Source organism: Dermacentor variabilis, chromosome 2 (assembly GCF_050947875.1).
Source record: "Dermacentor variabilis isolate Ectoservices chromosome 2, ASM5094787v1, whole genome shotgun sequence".
NCBI lineage: Eukaryota > Metazoa > Arthropoda > Arachnida > Ixodida > Ixodidae > Dermacentor > Dermacentor variabilis.
In genome coordinates, this window is record NC_134569.1 from 145,641,598 (window position 1) to 145,656,566 (window position 14,969).

General features: G+C 48.3%; 1 protein-coding gene across 1 annotated transcript in view; it reads right to left on the minus strand.

The window, feature by feature from the left end:
* Positions 1–405: 405 nt before the first annotated feature.
* LOC142570480 (high-affinity choline transporter 1-like) overlaps positions 406–14,969 on the minus strand; it is a 51,801-nt gene continuing 37,237 nt past the window's right edge. The window contains exons 9-11 of the mRNA XM_075678863.1: positions 10,023–10,224; positions 8,521–8,867; positions 406–921 (exon numbers count right to left, since the gene is read on the minus strand). Of these exons, the coding sequence (XP_075534978.1) occupies positions 406–921; positions 8,521–8,867; positions 10,023–10,224 (1,065 nt within the window). The remainder of the gene's footprint in view (positions 922–8,520; positions 8,868–10,022; positions 10,225–14,969) is intronic.

The window sequence follows — 14,969 nt, forward strand, 5'->3', positions numbered from 1 at the left end:
GAAAGATGTAACGGTGCGTGTTTGGCGACTGCTGTAGTCCTTCGGGACTATTCAACATCAGTGCACATTTAGCCAGCGATAGGTTTGATTTATATGGGTGCTTACATATCAAATATATTGGAGACTATGGCACTTAAGCGCCGTAAACTTGGAAAGCGAAATTTACAATCTAGCGTGTCAATTTCGGGCTGTCTTATGGAGTTTTACGTTAAAGAAACAGATGCACTCGTGAGAAAAGCACATATGCCGCAGGGCTGTAGGACACTATGCAAAACAATATAAAGCAGGATAAGAAAGCACAGTTTACAACGCAGACTATGTACAAATCACACACACGCACACGGTGGCCCTTCAAGAAACTTCTTGTCCACCGTGGCCTATTATTCGGGCTTTCGAGGTCCGCCATCACGCCTTTTGCTTCTGTCTTTTGGACTTGGACGAGGTCGACGATGTGGACCTACTGGAATTGCGTCGCATCCGTGTGCCCTTCTTAAGCGAACCGGCCGAACGGCTTCTGTCGGCTTTGGGCTGCTTCGCCGTAAACGAGAAGGTTTTTCTCAGTTCGGGAGTCACCACCGGATTAGCTGTTACGTTGGTCAATTTGGTGGCATCGCTGCTGGTTTCTGCGGCGCTCTCCAATCCTTGGTGCGGATCATAGGCGCCGACCATCGCCGCCGCGGTCGCCGCGATGCTCGAGGTGTGCTGCTTGGCGGCATCCGCCAGCTCGGTGAGGAAGCTGTACGGATCCGGTGTCACGAGGCTCGACACAACCGCGGGGTCTCGGGAGGGGACGCCCGTCGAACTTCGTGACGTTTGCGACAACGCGGCCTCGGCTGCCACTGCTTGCGCCGCGTAATCCGTGCGTGGTCCGGAGCCGGGGCGCCCGGTCGAGTTAGTTGCCGGCGCTGGTGTCCCGGCGCCCTAATGAAAGCGTAAAACGAGATCGTGATACTTCACTGAAGCTCTCAATAGACCAGAGTGCTAGAAGCAAGGCTTGTCTGCACTGCATCGTTTCCTGAAGCGCACAGCGCTCGCATCCACGACGAACATTCGTGTCGAGACGAGTCGAGACATGACGGCTGCTGCCGGTTGCGCCCCGATCTGCGGTCAAGAATTTCCTTTCTATACAGTGCGAGAGGCTTCCTGGAAGGCTATAGAGAATCGGCCTCCGTTTCGCCCAGTGAAAGTGGATGTACAGCGAAGCTGTCGCCGACATTAGACAAGCACCACCACCCCAAGTGACACACGTGACGCGCGCGCACACGTGTGTGCCGGAAGTGCAGCATACATCCTGATTCGTCTAAACCCTCCGGCAAGTGCAAGTGACTTATTAAAATAATTGAATTTTTCAAAGCAAACTGCGTCAGCAAATTTGTAAAGTATGGCTTACTCGCAAGCTGCAGACGGGATAGTTTCGGATTGTAATTCGAATATATGAGAAAAGACACTTCTGTTACGCGGGAACTGAAAGACAAAGCCCTTTTCCTGCTGCCATTTGAGGTCTGCGAGTGGCCGCAGCCACTAGGTGGCGGTACTGTTTTTGGATAGTGTTTGCCATAATGTCGATTACGGCCGCAGCACACGCGGAGTGCCAAGGCATCAAGGACAGATACATAATGTACACACATACGTCCCGCGCGCACGCACGTGTGCGGAAGTGCAGCATACATTCTGATTCTTCTAGGCCCTCCACCAACCGCGAGTGTGTTGTTGAACTACTGGAATTTCTCACAGTACACTGAGTCAGAAAACTCTTAAAATGCGACTTACGCACAAGCTGCAGACATGATTGCTTTGGATTGTAATTCTAATATAGAGAAAACATAGTTCCGTTAAGCGGAAACTCAGAGACAAAGCCCTTTTCCAGCCGCTGTTTGAGGTCTGCCTGAGTGACCACGGCCGCTACGCAGCTGTACGGTTTTTGGGTGAGCGCAGAACAAGCCCAACAAAAAATCCCGACGCACCCAAGGAGCTCCCCGCGTGAGATCTCCAACGGCTTAGACCCCTCAGGACCTCAATAAAGTTCTTGACTGACTGACTGACCAACTAGAGGCTAACAGCTCCACTGTAAAGAAAAGCAGCGCCCCACGTAGGCGAAAGAGCCTTCGCTTTCCACTTTCGTCCAGGAGCAGCTTGTGCTGTCCCTAGGAGTGGGCAGCGCAACCCGTACGAAACAGAAAAAGGAAGTACACGATACGAGCGCAGAATAACAACATCCTTAGTCTGCGCTGGTAGCGTGTACATCCTTTTGTGTTTCGTCCGGGTTGCGCTGCTCACCCGTAGGAACATGTTCAGTCACCAACTCGCCCAGCATGCTGTGGTAATTGTGTAGCACGGAAGACCCTTTCCAATAAGAGGAATAATATGGGCGCTATAGCGAAAACTGGGCCCTGGGCGCTATAACGTAAAGATATTCCAAACTTTTATATTCCAATTCTGCAATCAGCTCTCAGTGATTGGTGAAAAACTTTTTTGGACCACCCCCACTTTACCTGCCTGTCACGCGACGTCACGAAAACCGCGATAGCTCTACATCTGATATGACGTGTACACACTGATTATGCATGATTTGACCGAACAAAAGAAAAGTAGTTATTTCTGATTCGACGTCTTTTCGCCATTAGCCCTCGGATATTGGTCAAAAGTTTTCGGGCTGCACCCGCTTCACCTGCCTGTCATGCGACGTCACAAAACCGCAAAAACTCACCGCGTCAAAGTGACGTGTATGCGTTAAAGATGCATTAATATGCCGCACAAAACTGAATTTTTTTTCTGAATAGCCGCAGGCTGTCCCGTTCCGAAAGGAATAGAAGGTCGCTGCCGCCGATCGCTCAGGCACTGGCGACTTGCACCTGCCGGAGAGCATGGCTTTATTTGCGTATAATAAAACTTTTTTTGCGTGGCCGTGTAACGTTTTCGAGCTCTTTCGGCACGTTTACGACCTCATTCTGACAACTCTTTATTGCTGAGGGTCAGTTTTAGCGTCATTATTAAGCTTCCGTTGCATGCCGCCGCGATCGTCGACGAGCCACCGTAAGCCAAGTAATGGGAAGCGGACCAATCGCAGGTGCCGGCACCGCCTTCTTCATGCGGTCATCGATTTTCAGTGCAGTGGCTCGGCCCCATCGAATCCCTCTCCTCTTGAGCGTTCTCCACGCTTCTTGTGGGCCACTTAGATAAGACAAGCCGCTCAGTGTAGGCAATGTTATTCATTTTTAAAGCAAACAAAAGTGTCCTCCTATGAACGAGAAGAGCGTTTGATTGGTCTGTTAAGACAACCTTGCAGGTGACCGCCCGATGCTTGCGGCGGCGTTTCCGCAAATTTGACGTCAGGAAATTGAAATAAAAACATATTGGAATAGTTTTACGTTATAGGACCCCTATAAAGTTATATAGTTTTACGTTAGCTATATAGTTTTACGTTATAACGCTCATGGTTTCTTTTAAATATGAATGGGCTTTGGCTGTCACGACTAACAGGTAAACTGTTTCTGCACGAGCCGCTCTGCCAGCGACGTTATAGGGCCTGTCTTGAGGGAGGTGTTTATGGCTGCGGGAAGCATCGAGTTTCCAAGCAAAATCCCTAGAGGGAACTCTGGCGCTGCGATCGCTCGGCCACCATAGGAAATCTGGTTATTACATGGATTTGTCGGACCTTCGTGTCTGTCGTTTCAGGCGTTCTTGTGGCTTTTTTTACTAGGCTTTATCTGCCTTTATTGGTCAGAAGTTTCGCCATAGTTCACAAAAGCCTAAGCTTGGCGATACGGTTTGTCTAATGGTCCACGTACTTGTCCAATAAAGCTTTTTGAACAGCGAGCGGGTTCGTTTTAGCCGAAGTGAAGATTCCCATCACAAGTAGCTTCGTGAAACAAGTGCGGGGGCACGTATATACGGTGCGGCCACAGGAAGCGTTTACATATAATAACAATCGACAGACCAAAAAGAGCTCTCTCAAGCGTAAAAAGTGCCCGAATCGGCACCTGCGTCGGAAATGGCTCTACGAGGCTGAATAAATATTACCTCATGGCGAGGAGTATAGGCACATAAACGTTAGAAAGGTTCGCTTTAACATATGAAATAGGAAAAGCTTTCTTATGGTGTTTGCTGTGATGTGTGTATTTATGTATAATTTGTTTTATCAAGGAGCAATTCCGCAGGGAACGTGGCCGGAGACAGAGCCGCGTTCTTCACCCGAAGCCACTGCCAGCACCAGCGAAACGCGCCGTCGCGTTAGTTAACGAGTGGCGTAAAGCGCAGCAACTTGGTCTAAAGCCCAGCAAAGGCACGTTGGTCTGGACGCAGGGAAACGAGCATAGGCTCGGGGATACGGTGGCGCATCATGTTGCGGCACCGAGTCGCGTGAATACTTTCGCCAACGCGTGCCGTACGTGCTGATAGTGGTGGGCGTATGTACAACCGCGTGAAGCCGACAGACAACGAAGCCAGGGAAGGCAGGGCAACATTAGCCGTTATTTTTGATATAAGTAAATAGAAACAATGAGTAAAAGGGAAATGTAATTGAACAAAAAGGCGACCCACTGCAAGTGAGGGCCGTACCTAACGATGTCAGAACGAAATCCACGAAAGAATACTCCACATACGCGACCCTGGCCGTGACTGGTGCAGGCTAACACTGCCGTGGATAATCGTGTCACACACACATGAACGGCCAAGCAAATGGACTCCAGGACATGGCCGCTGCTTTAGCATAAAGCTCAATACCTGGGTACGGCTTCCAGCTGCAACAACTTGTGTGTTTCAACCACTTTCACTTTCTTTTCAATATTTAAAATAAGTATAACAGTTATCTTCCCCCATACTACCTCTGGTTTCATTGCCAATTTGCTTCACATGTTTGCAGCAAGAAATCGAGTCGTATTGGTTCCGGATAATACTGAAGTAACACGACAAACAATAGTTTTTTTTTCATCTTTTTAGAAGCCGTTCGCGCTAACACCACTACCATCAGATACAAGAAACATTTTAAATTTCCCGGTAACCCTTGGGTAACGAGACGTTTACTGACTAGTATGAGAAAAAGGAAAACCTATACAATAAGATTAAAAAGAAACCTTTTAATGTACGCTTAGCGGCACGCTATAAGAATTATTGTAACATTATGAATAACTTGCTAAAGAAGTCTAAACGACAGTATTACGAAAATGAATTTACAAAACACAAGAACAATCCCCCCAAAACAATGGCAACTTCTTAATGCATTCATGAACTTACCCAAGTCCGGTAATACTACTGATAAAATAAACTACAGCAATAAAGCCAATACTGATTCTTCTAGCACAGCAAATAGTTTCAGTGACTACTTCTATAACATATACAGCAGTCATATGACTACTACTTATCCCATTTATCGCTGCAACCATTCTTTTTTTCTCTTTCCCGTAACTGCAGACGAGGTATGTTCCATGATATTAGCTCTAAAGAATACAAGCCCTGGCTTAGATAACATTGCTGTATTTCATCTAAATCTTGTTCCGCCGCTTATTTCTGATACACTTTGTATTATAATTAATAATATTTTTAAATGGTGGCATTTTTCCCACTTCGCTTAAAAGGACTAACATTGTTCCTGTACATAAGAAAGGTGATAAAACTAACTATTGGCCTATTTCTATTCTGTCATCGATTAGTAAAGTTGTTGAGAAGTTATTTTGTAAGCGCCTAAATATTTACTTAAACAAATTTAATTTGTTGCAATCTTCTCAATTTGGTCTTCGCGCTAGCAGTTCGACTGACTTGGCTTTAATATCCCTAACCGACTACGTTCGTCACTCGATTGATACGGGCAACTTCGTTGGTTCGGTATTCTTGGACTTCACTAAAGCTTTTGATAGAATCAATTATAAAATTCATTTTACTAAGCTAGAAGCCCTGGGAATTACCGGCGCAGTACTAAACCTCCTAAAAAGCTACCTACATGATAGAGAACAGTTTTTTTGGCGGTGCTTATTCTGATACTAAAGGTGTACCAAGGTGTACCACAAGGCTCCCATATTAGGTCCCTTACTATAATCTATTTATATTAATGATTTACCCACGTGTCTTAAATCGGCACATTGTGTACTATACGCAGACGATACTACTATATCGATGCGCGACAATTGTTTGACTACCTTAATTCTTAAACTAAACAATGAGCTTGACCATATTGTTGCTTGGTGTTCGTTCAATCATTTAATTATCAATCCTTCAAAAAATCAATTTATGATTTTCCGTTCTTGCCAAACAATACTACCTGGCTTGCCTGAGATAACTCTAGATGGTCATCACATTCCCGTCTCTGACTGTGTATCGTTTTTGGGCATCAAATTAGATTCTAACCTTAAGTTTTCTCAACACATTGCCTTCACTAAGCAAAAGTTTGCCTTCGGTATTAGAGCATTAATCAAGTCAAAGAACATATTTCTCTAAAGACGCATTATTAGCATTATACTTTGCCTTAAATCACACTCATATTAATTATGGTATTGTTTCCTGGGGAAACACGCATAACTGTCATATGTCGTCTGTTCAGCACTTACAAAACCAAGCAATACGCATTATCACTAACAGTGGGTTTTTTCACGAGTGCTACTCTACTACTTCGTGAAAATAACATCCTTGTTGTAACGAACTTGTTTAACTGTCATCCAATAATGATGTTTTATAAATTGCTTACTAAACAGCTCTCATACGAATTCATCGATTCCAGGCACCTCATCAATAATACTTGGTTTGCGCACAACTCCAATTTTCTACTACCTATGGTTCTTTCTAGCTATGCAAAAATGACATCATTATTCCCTGCTATAGAACTGTGGAACGGTTTACCCGTCAGCATTAAATATTCATCCTTTCATACACTTAGTCATGCCATTAAGCTGTTTTATATGTGTAACTAAGTTTACGTCATTCATTACACTACATTTGTCAATCGTGTGTAATGACAGTTTTTTGTTTTGCACTTTAGGCTTGAGTACATTCAATTTGTTTTCATTGATCTTTTTTTTCTATGTTGTATTTTTCGCGTTTGTGTGTGTTTCTTTTAGTTAGCTTGCTCTTCTTTAATACATCTCTACATTCTTATTATTAACCGAGGGTCCCGTTGCAGTCTTTGACTTTGGGACCCTCGTCTGTATATTGTCTCTTACCAATTCATTGTATTTAAAGAATAATAAACTGAACTGAACTGAACTGAATATTGCCGAAGCATTGCCCGTGTTTACAAGGCACTTCAAGCGCTGTATAGGAGTACGGTTCATGTATAAGAACAGGTGAACCGCCAGGCGTGCCATCAAACGCAACATTAGTGAAGGGCATTAGGATGATCAGTGTGAATTCAGCCACATGCATTTGTGCTTATAAAGCAATAAGCATGAAAGAGTGGATCCTACAATCGTCTCTGACGACAGCAGAACGCTAATATACAATAGCGATAGCGAATATAGTTCTTCTTTTAGGACAGGAGTGGTGTATCCAAAATTTTGTCCATTACCTTAAATAGTGTACCCACGGCCCTTCTAGATGTCAGGCCTTGGACTTGGAAAGCGATAGCAAGTTATACTTGCCGTTCAGATCAGTGTATATAGAGTGTTCGATTGGTGGCATATATACCTGTATACCGAGTCCGCAATCGTCCACAGAAGCTACATAGCGGTACCGGTATGTTATGGGTTTCAATGCCTCGCATTCCCAAAAACATTTAGGCTATAATTTTTCGCAAAATAATGTGCCAGCCCGTTGTGAGCTACTCATATCATGAGTGAAGGCCACCTGCCTATGACAATGAAGATTTACGAATAAAAGCTTTGTGATTACGGCCCCAGAGTCCATATTCAGAAAAAAATTACTTATGATAGAACAAATCGTAAAATCATATGTCACCCAATCATGACGACGCACATAGTTACGAAGCCGATCAGCCAGTGGCAGATGGCACTTACGAACAGAAAGCTCTGTGAATCTGGCTCCAGATCTGAGGCCCAATTCACAAAGATTTTCGTTAGCAACTGCTCGCTGCCATTGGCCGGTCGCTTTCGCTAATAATATGTCTAGCATCAAGTTGGATGAAATGCTCTGTTACGAATGATTCTAGCCTAAGAACGTTTTGTGAATTCTAGCCCTGCTTAGCCTATAGCGCACGGACCGAGCATACGGTCCGTGCGCTATATGGTCCGAGCATATGGTGCGGTCCGAGCATATGGTGCTGTGGCCTTTACTTTATTCGCGAAGGATGGCGACCAAATCGGCTACTTGATTACTCTGGACAAGTGTGACTCACAATGTATACGTACACTTCGCTATACGTACACTGCGCTATACTGTTGCTGAACAGGTAGTAGTGGCATATTTACGTGGAGCAAAATTTTGCTTAATATTTCGTCTGTTTCCTTTTCGTTATTGTGCTATCGTGCTATTTTGTTATATTGTCATAGCGCGCAATCCCTTATAAGTTTAGCGTAGCCAAGTGAATTGCCCTACGCGTCAAACGCATCTTATTTCCGAGAATTAGTCATGTCTCACGGGTCTGAGCACCTTGCTGTTGGAGTCGGGGGCAACTGCTGGTGCCAGCGAATCGGCTTTGCTGGCGACGGCTGCACCTCTCGACGGCAGGGGCTCCGAGATGCAACCCAGGCCGCTGCGCACCAGGTACCGGCCGCGATCGTCCAGGCCGACCACCACGAAGCAGCCCAAGAAGTCCGCCAGCAGGCGATGCGCGAACAACGTCTGGTAGGCGTACGAGACGCCGACGGTGCAGCTCAAGCTAGTGATCATACAGAACGTGCGATACAGCGGCAGCCTGATCATCACCGGTACGTTGATGAGCGGCTCGCCGCACAACGTACGCATCAGGAGTCCGACCAGGAAGCCTGCGGGGTCCAAAAAAGGGTGCAGTGGAGTGTTTGCGGCGATCTGTGACAGCTTTTAATTGAATGCCCGGGACACCCTACGCGTAATACGCTTTTACGTCGTGCGAGCGAAAGAGTTCGCAGTTGCTTGCAGCGAGCGCTCCACGGCGGAGCGCGCGAAGAACTCCGTGGCAAATGTGCCAACATCCTCCTCTTCCACCTGTATTGTAGCGTACATATCAGTTTATGTGTATTTAGCAAATTCATTTGATGAGAACCCCGCCGTTCGACCCGTCCTATGTTGGACCAGCCAACGGCCATGCGTACTTGCGAACGAAATGATTTGTCAAGTGTGGGAAGGAACTCCGGGTAAGCGTACATTTCTTGAACGTCCATGAAAGGAACGGGCTAAAAAACGCAAAGTTCTTGCGATTCACTATACTGCCTCGTACTTCATGCAGGGTCATGGGCATTGTTGTATGGCAAATAAAGCCAATTCTTGGGCCAAATAATTCTGTTCCGACTTTGTGACATGTCGCTAACGTGTACGGAGCTACGAGTGCGACGAAGTTGAACAGCGTCTTTTTCAATTCTATTCCAGAAGCGCGTTTGTTGCTATGCTGCACCAATTGCCTCAAGGAGCTCGTCCCCTGCGTCAGACAGCGTGACCATTCTATATGCGCTGTAGTGGAAATACGATAATGGCGTACATTATTTGGATAAGAAGCATAGATATACAAAGGACATGACTCTCAGACTCAACGCTTTCTTGAGCGAGAAGGACAAGGGAGGGTGTAAAGGGGTGCCACATATTTAGTCAGAGTTCTATGAAAATTATGTTTGTCGGCATAAGGAAGGCAGCGCTCATGTTGGTGAAGTCTAACTTGCAAAGACCATATTGAGCGAATCAGATGCGTCGTAAAACAGGCGTAGACTGGAATGGCCTGACCGCTTGAGTGGTTCTCTCACACATCCTGACGTGTTGAAGACTTCGGTTTTGAACCACGTGTTGCTTCATGAAATTTGTTTATTTGTTCGCAATAACGACTCCTACCTATAATTCCTCTACGACATTGAGAGACATCATTGAAGGCGGCCCTGTGTTAGGTGTGTCATCATGGATAACACACCTAACACGGTCACGTACTTTCTTACGGGCCAGGAAAACGGGCATACCGGCAAGTACACCGTAGGTGTTTGTCAGCTCTGCCAGGTAGAAGAGACAGAGGAGCTGCGGGAAGAGCAGCACGTAGATGATGTCGGCACAGAGGTTCCACATTATGTAGACGGATCGCGCATCTAGCGCCATGGCCGTGGACATCGCACCCAAAAGGCACACGCTTAGGCGAGCAGCCGCCGCCATCTCGTCCGAGCTCGCCTGCGTGGAAGTGGCAGCGAAGCCTCAGGGATAAGGTGTCTTCGATTTGTCGTCGTATATAGATTGTCCACGAGCGGTGTTTCTAGGCAATCACTTTCGGGAAGACATCCACGTTCGGGAGATTTCGCATGACTATAGCGCCAGACGCATCAATATGTTTACGAGCGGCAGCAATTTCTGGCGCAGGGCCAAGCACGGCGACTTTCGCATAGTGCCAGGAACCGGCTAGGGACGCTGCCGCTGAGGCGTCGCGCGCTAGGAACGCGATATCTCGCGACAGTTTGTGCATCCGCGAAGGTGATTGTTCGAGAATATTAACGCGATAGCGTTAAGGAGCTCGTGTCGCAGAAAAGCCGGTGTCGTCGGCGTCGGCGTCGGTGTCGGCGTCGGCGTCCGCGGCGTTGGCCGTGAGCGATAAATCACGGCAGGCACTTCATAAATAAAAAGCAACTTCCAAGATGGGCTGGGTGGGAATCGAACCAGGGTCTCCGGAGTGTGAGACGGAGACGTTACCACTGAGCCACGAGTTCGATGCTTCAAAGCGGTACAAAAGCGCCTCTAGTGAACGCGGTGTTACCTTAGAAGGCTCAGGCGTGCGTCGCTTGCTGAGGCGCGCATTTCGTTGTCGCGCCGAACGCTGCGTTGCTTGACGCTCACCGCGTCCGATGCGGGGCGCGTTGTCGCTGCGCCGTAGCCCAATACCCCCTTGGCGGGTCGACGGGAACGCTGTCGCGTTCCACTCTTGAAGGCGAAGCTTAAGCGTCCTCCAATTTTTTGACCCAGGAGTGGCCCAAGCGCAGTTTTCAGGAAATGAGCGTTGGCGTCTCGTTGTTTACCGTATAGAGCTGGACATTCTGGGAGGAGAATTTGAGAATGCTCACAATAAATTCCCTCTAGAATCACATCATGCCCTCCGAGATCAGGTGGTGCACGCGTTGCTTTAAAGCTCGTGCACACTGTCCGATCTCAGATGCCGCTTTCCTATTAATGATGTCACGGAGGTGGGAACTTTGTACCACGCAACAAAGCACAGGACTCGCCGAATCTTGTTTTCTACAGTGGGCCTTCTCGATTATCCGTCCTCGACAAGCTCCGCACCGGCCGAGGTGGTGTGCTCCTCCAATGAGCGCTGCGTAAGCCGCCTCGCAGACAATCCCGCACAGTCCCGGACGACAAATCAATGAGGCCCACCGTTAACACCGATTTTGTTATAGCAGGGGCCGAGAAAAAGACTTGCGAATTATCTGTAGCATATGTAAGGTTTCCTGGTCTTGGGGAGACTATACCTCCGCGGTAAACTACGACTACGGAGGTTCGACTCATGGTTGGTGGTGCTCGGACGATCCATGCGTTTCTCGAGCTATGAGAAATTGAGTTTAAACCACGATCAAGAATGCGGGGACACGTTTCTGCGCACGCTTCCGCAAAAGGCCGAACATGCCCGAGAGACGCGTTCATTGCTGATGCGTGAGATGCGACGAAATACAGCGAAAGGCATTGTGCTATGAGCGTCGTAACAAAAGTTCTCAACAGTGCCAATTTTAAGAGTACTAATTATATTTTGAGTACGAGTCACGTTATTACCGCTTACAGTAGTCTCCTCCCGAGCTAATGACATACTGCAAGCACTCGGGGAGGCCTCGGAAGACACTCCATCTTTGTTGGGCTGTCGGATGACTCGGGTGATGTCCATTGACAATTCGACCAGGCGTTCGCTACGGACGCCTCTAAAGCAATTGTTTTTTGGAGCGCAGCTCTTAAGCCGAGACCACACACGCTTGCGGACGCGCGCAAGCTCGCGTCCGCGCGCCTAGGGCTTGCCGTGTCTCGCGAGCAATGGCGGTTTGAATCCACAATGACGCACGACAGTTCGCGCACACTGGGCTCACTCACAGACGCCTTGGTAGGCGGCGCTACGTACTTTGTTATCGACAGTACTTCAAAATGCTTCAATATCTATAAACGTAATTGTTATGTTTTTGTAGCTGTTAGATCAACGCAAAAAGGAAAGAAGAAGCACTTTCTTGCATGATATAAATCTGCTTCACTGAGAGTTGAATGTTCCGCGCCGTAGCTGCGTAGCCAGGCGCGCCGACGCGAGGCAACACAAGCGTGCGATAACAGAGAGGAGCTGTTCCCCGAGATCACGCCGCGTTTCGACGTGTACGAGCCATGCCGCACCATCTGCGCATGCGTGGGCTCGTGAACGCGAGCTTGCGCACGTCCGCATGCGTACGTGTGGTCTGGGCTTAACACGCCCGTTCCTGCGCCAAGGGTTGGCGTCGTCCCTCGGCCTCCCCGTGACCGAGCGAACGAGTACACCGAAACAAGAAGGAGCGAACGCAAAGCGCGGATGAAAGACGGCGATAGCAAGAAAAAAAATTGTGGGGTTTTAAGTGCCAAACCACGCTTTTATGTGCCAAAACCACGCCGTAGTGGGGGACCACGGACATTTGTACCACCTTGGGTTCTTTAACGTGCACCTTAATCTAAGTACAGGGGTGTTTTCGCATTTCGACCCCATCGAAATGCGGCGGTAGAGAAGAGAGTGCGAGGTGGACAGCGGAGGAGGAGGATATGGCGAAGGCTTAAGAAAAGCGTAATGCCGCGCAAGACACTGCACGCATTGCTGCGACGATGGCTACGAGACGGCGCTACAGTAGGGCTCTTCATCGATGAAGCCACCGATACTATATATGGAAATAAAGCACTGCATGAGCGCAGCTCTGTCTGCGGCGGCGGCGGTGAATCGCGCCCACGCATCACTCACGCGCTGCCTGTCGCGATTTCCCGATTAGCGAGGCACTCGCACCACACTGCGCTCCGTTTGCAGCGTGCCGCACGAGAAGGATTGTCCGCGCCAGCGGAAAGCTTCGCTGGCGCGGACAATCTTTCTCTAGCGGCGCGCCAGGGAATGCTGGCGCGCCGCGAATGAAAGACAGCATTATACAGCATTACAGCATTATACAGCAGCATTATACAGCAGCATCAGACAGCAGACAGCAGAGAGCATTATACAGCAGGCAGCATATATACAGCATTCGCGGCGCGCCAGCGAATGAAAACACGTACACTCTTAAACAAATGTACACCCTTTGAGGTGTATCTATGCCACACAACAATAGTCGTCATCTGTCTTGCTTGTGTCTCTTCTCTTGAAAACTCGGCGCTCGCTACTTTCCTGTGGATAATGCTCTGTCATGCTGATAGCGCGCATGCCGTTCATGACTTGAAAGTACCGGGCTCGCAGCGTTAAAGAAACGAAATGCGGGCACGACAGATGGCGATTATTGTTGTGCGGCAAGCTACGACCCAAAGGGTGTAATTTTGCTTAAGAATGTATACACAGCCGCGCTCAAATTTCGCATTAGGCCGTATCGTAATCGTCGGTGGAATATTTAACTTCGGGAACAGGCGAGACCCCGGTAGACTCAGATCTGGGCTGTTCGGTGGGTAGGACAAAGTTTCCCGGCCATATTTAGTCAAACGATCTCGGGCCGTAACCGCACCACGTGATGACGACTCGCTACGGCTTCTGGTAGGGGAAGAGCATGGGGCAACAACCTTGCGGCGATTCTCCTTTTCTGCAGAGAGGTCGTCAAAATCCGGTGAACCCACATAGTGGTCAAGCTGGCTTCGTGAACTCTCCATTACACTGACATCCGACGATGTTCGCCGATCAACGTCACGACAATGCATATTGATAGAAAAGGATGTCGCAGAAAAGAATGCTGCGACATGTTTTTGGTGTTTCTCGAAATTACCCATCTCTGCCTTTGTTTCAAAAGATGAAAATTATGACAATTACTCATATTTATTCGTACCACCTGTGTTTAACCTCTAAAAACACTATACAAGAAAACAAACTTTCTCTCAGCTTTAGTTTCTTTTTCCAAGAAAACTTCTTCATATGTTACGGCATAGGAGCCGCGACCGTCGGGTACGGGTGTGGATGACACTAAGTCAACGTAAGTCAGTGCCGAAGGTGGCAAGCGAACGAAATCGACGGAACTGAGGCGACTCGAGCGTGGTTCAGCTTGATCCAGAACAGGCAGGTCACGGCGGAGAGTAGTGGAGGAACAATCGATGGGAGAAGAATGTGCGCAGAGGGACTCTAAGCCGAGGATGACGTCGTGGGGACAGTGGGCGATGACTGTGAATGACACGACAGTGGAGCGATCGGCGAAGGAGACGCGGGCGGCACACATACCAATTACGGGGGCTGTTACGCCATCGGCAACACAGAAAACAGGCGTCGTGGTGGGCGTGATTATTTTCTTCAGCCGGTTATGAAGGTCAGCGCTCATTACCGACAAATGCGCCCCAGTGTCTATAAGAGCAGACACAGACACACCGTCGACTTGCACGGCAAGAAGGTTCAGGTGAGTGGGCAACGTCAGTAGAGGATTTGGTGGCGTAGGAAGCAATGCAGCGTCAGCTCGAGGCGCTGCATCGTCTAGTTTTCTGGCTGGGAGCGGCGTACGAAGGGAGTCGGTGAATAGGAGCGACGGGGCTGGGGAGAGCGAGATTGTCGTCGCTGGGGCGAAGGTGAACGAGAATAGGGGTGGTTCGGCTCAGGAGAATCAGTGGCGGCATTATCGGAGCGTGCAGCATAGGGACGAGAATGGCCGCCTGGGGGGCGAGAGTAGGCAGTATAAGTAGACCAGGTTGGGGAACTCCAGCGACTGCGACAGTGCCGAGAAATGTGCCCGATTCGACGTCAGTGAAAACAAATGGACTTGTCG